The sequence below is a fragment of the Asterias rubens genome, chromosome 2 (assembly GCF_902459465.1).
Source record: "Asterias rubens chromosome 2, eAstRub1.3, whole genome shotgun sequence".
Lineage (NCBI taxonomy): Eukaryota > Metazoa > Echinodermata > Asteroidea > Forcipulatida > Asteriidae > Asterias > Asterias rubens.
This window is the reverse complement of record NC_047063.1, coordinates 23359741-23361555: the sequence shown is the minus strand read 5'-3', so window position 1 is coordinate 23361555 and position 1815 is coordinate 23359741. Positions and strand designations below refer to the sequence as shown.

General features: G+C 45.0%; 1 protein-coding gene across 1 annotated transcript; it reads right to left on the bottom strand.

Moving 5' to 3' along the window:
- Positions 1 to 672: 672 nt before the first annotated feature.
- Positions 673 to 1815, bottom strand: LOC117305573 (muscarinic acetylcholine receptor M1-like). Its single transcript, XM_033790456.1, has one exon. The coding sequence runs from the start codon at positions 1813 to 1815 to the stop codon at positions 673 to 675; it is 1143 nt and encodes a 380-aa protein (XP_033646347.1).

Genomic DNA, 1815 nt, shown 5'->3' with positions numbered 1-1815 from the left:
TACAGTGCCATTAATGTTGACAAGGTGAATTTATGTGTGAGTATTGATTGGCCGCCAGTCAGCTACTAAGGACGAATCACGTTAAAGAAAATTCAAAGGTAAGAAGTCTTAGTTTCTTCCATTTTCATTACCATAAAGCTCTTATATCTGACTGAATTCGTTCGCCGGGTGCGGTGAAGAGGAAATGGTGGACTAAGGGAGATCAAGAGGAATGACCATAATATATATATCTGTGTGCAATGCACAAATAATTTGTAATGTTTAAGATTATATGTTAAGTAATTAGTAAACGGATGTTGATGAGACGTCAGACATGACACGTTGCACGGACGTCAAAACATTACGCCAGATGTTGACGACAATATTGAACATATCCTTTTTGTCACCAACCTCCATACAAACCTTATTTTGACACAATATTTACGTCGAAAATAGGTTGATGCAACGTCGGCCAGAACGTCAAATCCGGGTGCCAAAATCACTATGACTCAACGTCAGGCATACTGACGTTGATGTAACGTTACCATCCCCGTCGTCTGACGCTTTAATGACGTTATATCAACGTCAGTTTATATCAACGTCAGTATGCTGTGTGAGTTGTGAATATTAATTTCGTTAACTCCTTTCATATAAGCAAAGGCAATTAAAAAAAATTGCGACGAGACTCTATGATCAGAGCCTCATCTTGCGGATGACTTCTTTACAGTCTTTTCTGAACCGTCTGTTTGCGAGTCCGTAAATGAGCGGATTGACAGCATTGTTAATGTACACAACATAACTTATCTCTATCAAGATTCCAATGGACGATGGATTAACCATTACACCTCGAAAATAGGAGACCAATACCGTTGCGTAGACCCAGTACGGCATCCATGTCAGCAGATACACCAGACTGGTGATGAAAAGCATAAGGGTCGTCTTCCTGTGTAGCACCGCCGATTTTCCATTCCGAAAGGGGCCACTTTCAGTTGGTTCTTGGACGTGGGGTAACGCACCGCACGGGCCGCCGGGGGTTGGTTGTGGTCCAGCAACGCTTTTAATTTCCATAGGTAACGAAGCTTGGAGGATGTGTCCAGATATAGCAACCGTATCAACAGTATTGCTGGAGGTTTGTTGACTACTTTCTCCAGGGCTAATCGGAAATCTCGTGGACCACTCACTATCTCCAGCCTTACCGTTTCCCTCCTGTACCGTCGTCTTCAGGGCACCTACCCGAGTATGTTTCCGGATCGTTAAGTAGACTTTTCCGTAGCACAGGGCAATCATGATCAGTACGAACACAAATTTAGCAAATTGCAATGCAAATACCAACTCCACTTCGAAGGGATTTGAGAAATTAGATGACGAAGCGAAGAACCCGGGGATATTCATGAGAAATGACAATACTAGCGAGGCCAAAACTGCTATCTTACCGCGCCTGTGGGTGAAGAACCGGCGCTGTGGACGGCAGATGCAGTCGTAGCGATCCGCTGCGATCACTCCGGTCAGCACACTCGATGTACCAAGAGCGATGTACTGAAACGATATCAAAACAGTCACCCACAGCGGTGCAGCCGACCCGGCAAGATGCAGAATACGCTCGGAGATACCCAGAATATGCAGTAAACAGACGGCGAGATCGGCCCAGGCAAGTCCCATGATCAGAACGTGAGTGCTGGTCTTGAGAGTCTTAGTCCAGTACACACGAAGGATGAGACAGTTACCAGGCACGCCGAAGAATACCACGATGATATGGTACATCAGCTGACATACGGTTACCCCTATATCATAATCGCTCCCAGCTTCAGTCAAAGTTGAACCCGAACTGTTTTTCAT

Coding starts and splice junctions, on each gene's coding strand:
- LOC117305573 (XM_033790456.1), bottom strand. CDS start 1,815: ATGAAAAACAGTTCGGGTTCAACTTTGACTGAAGCTGGGAGCGATTAT.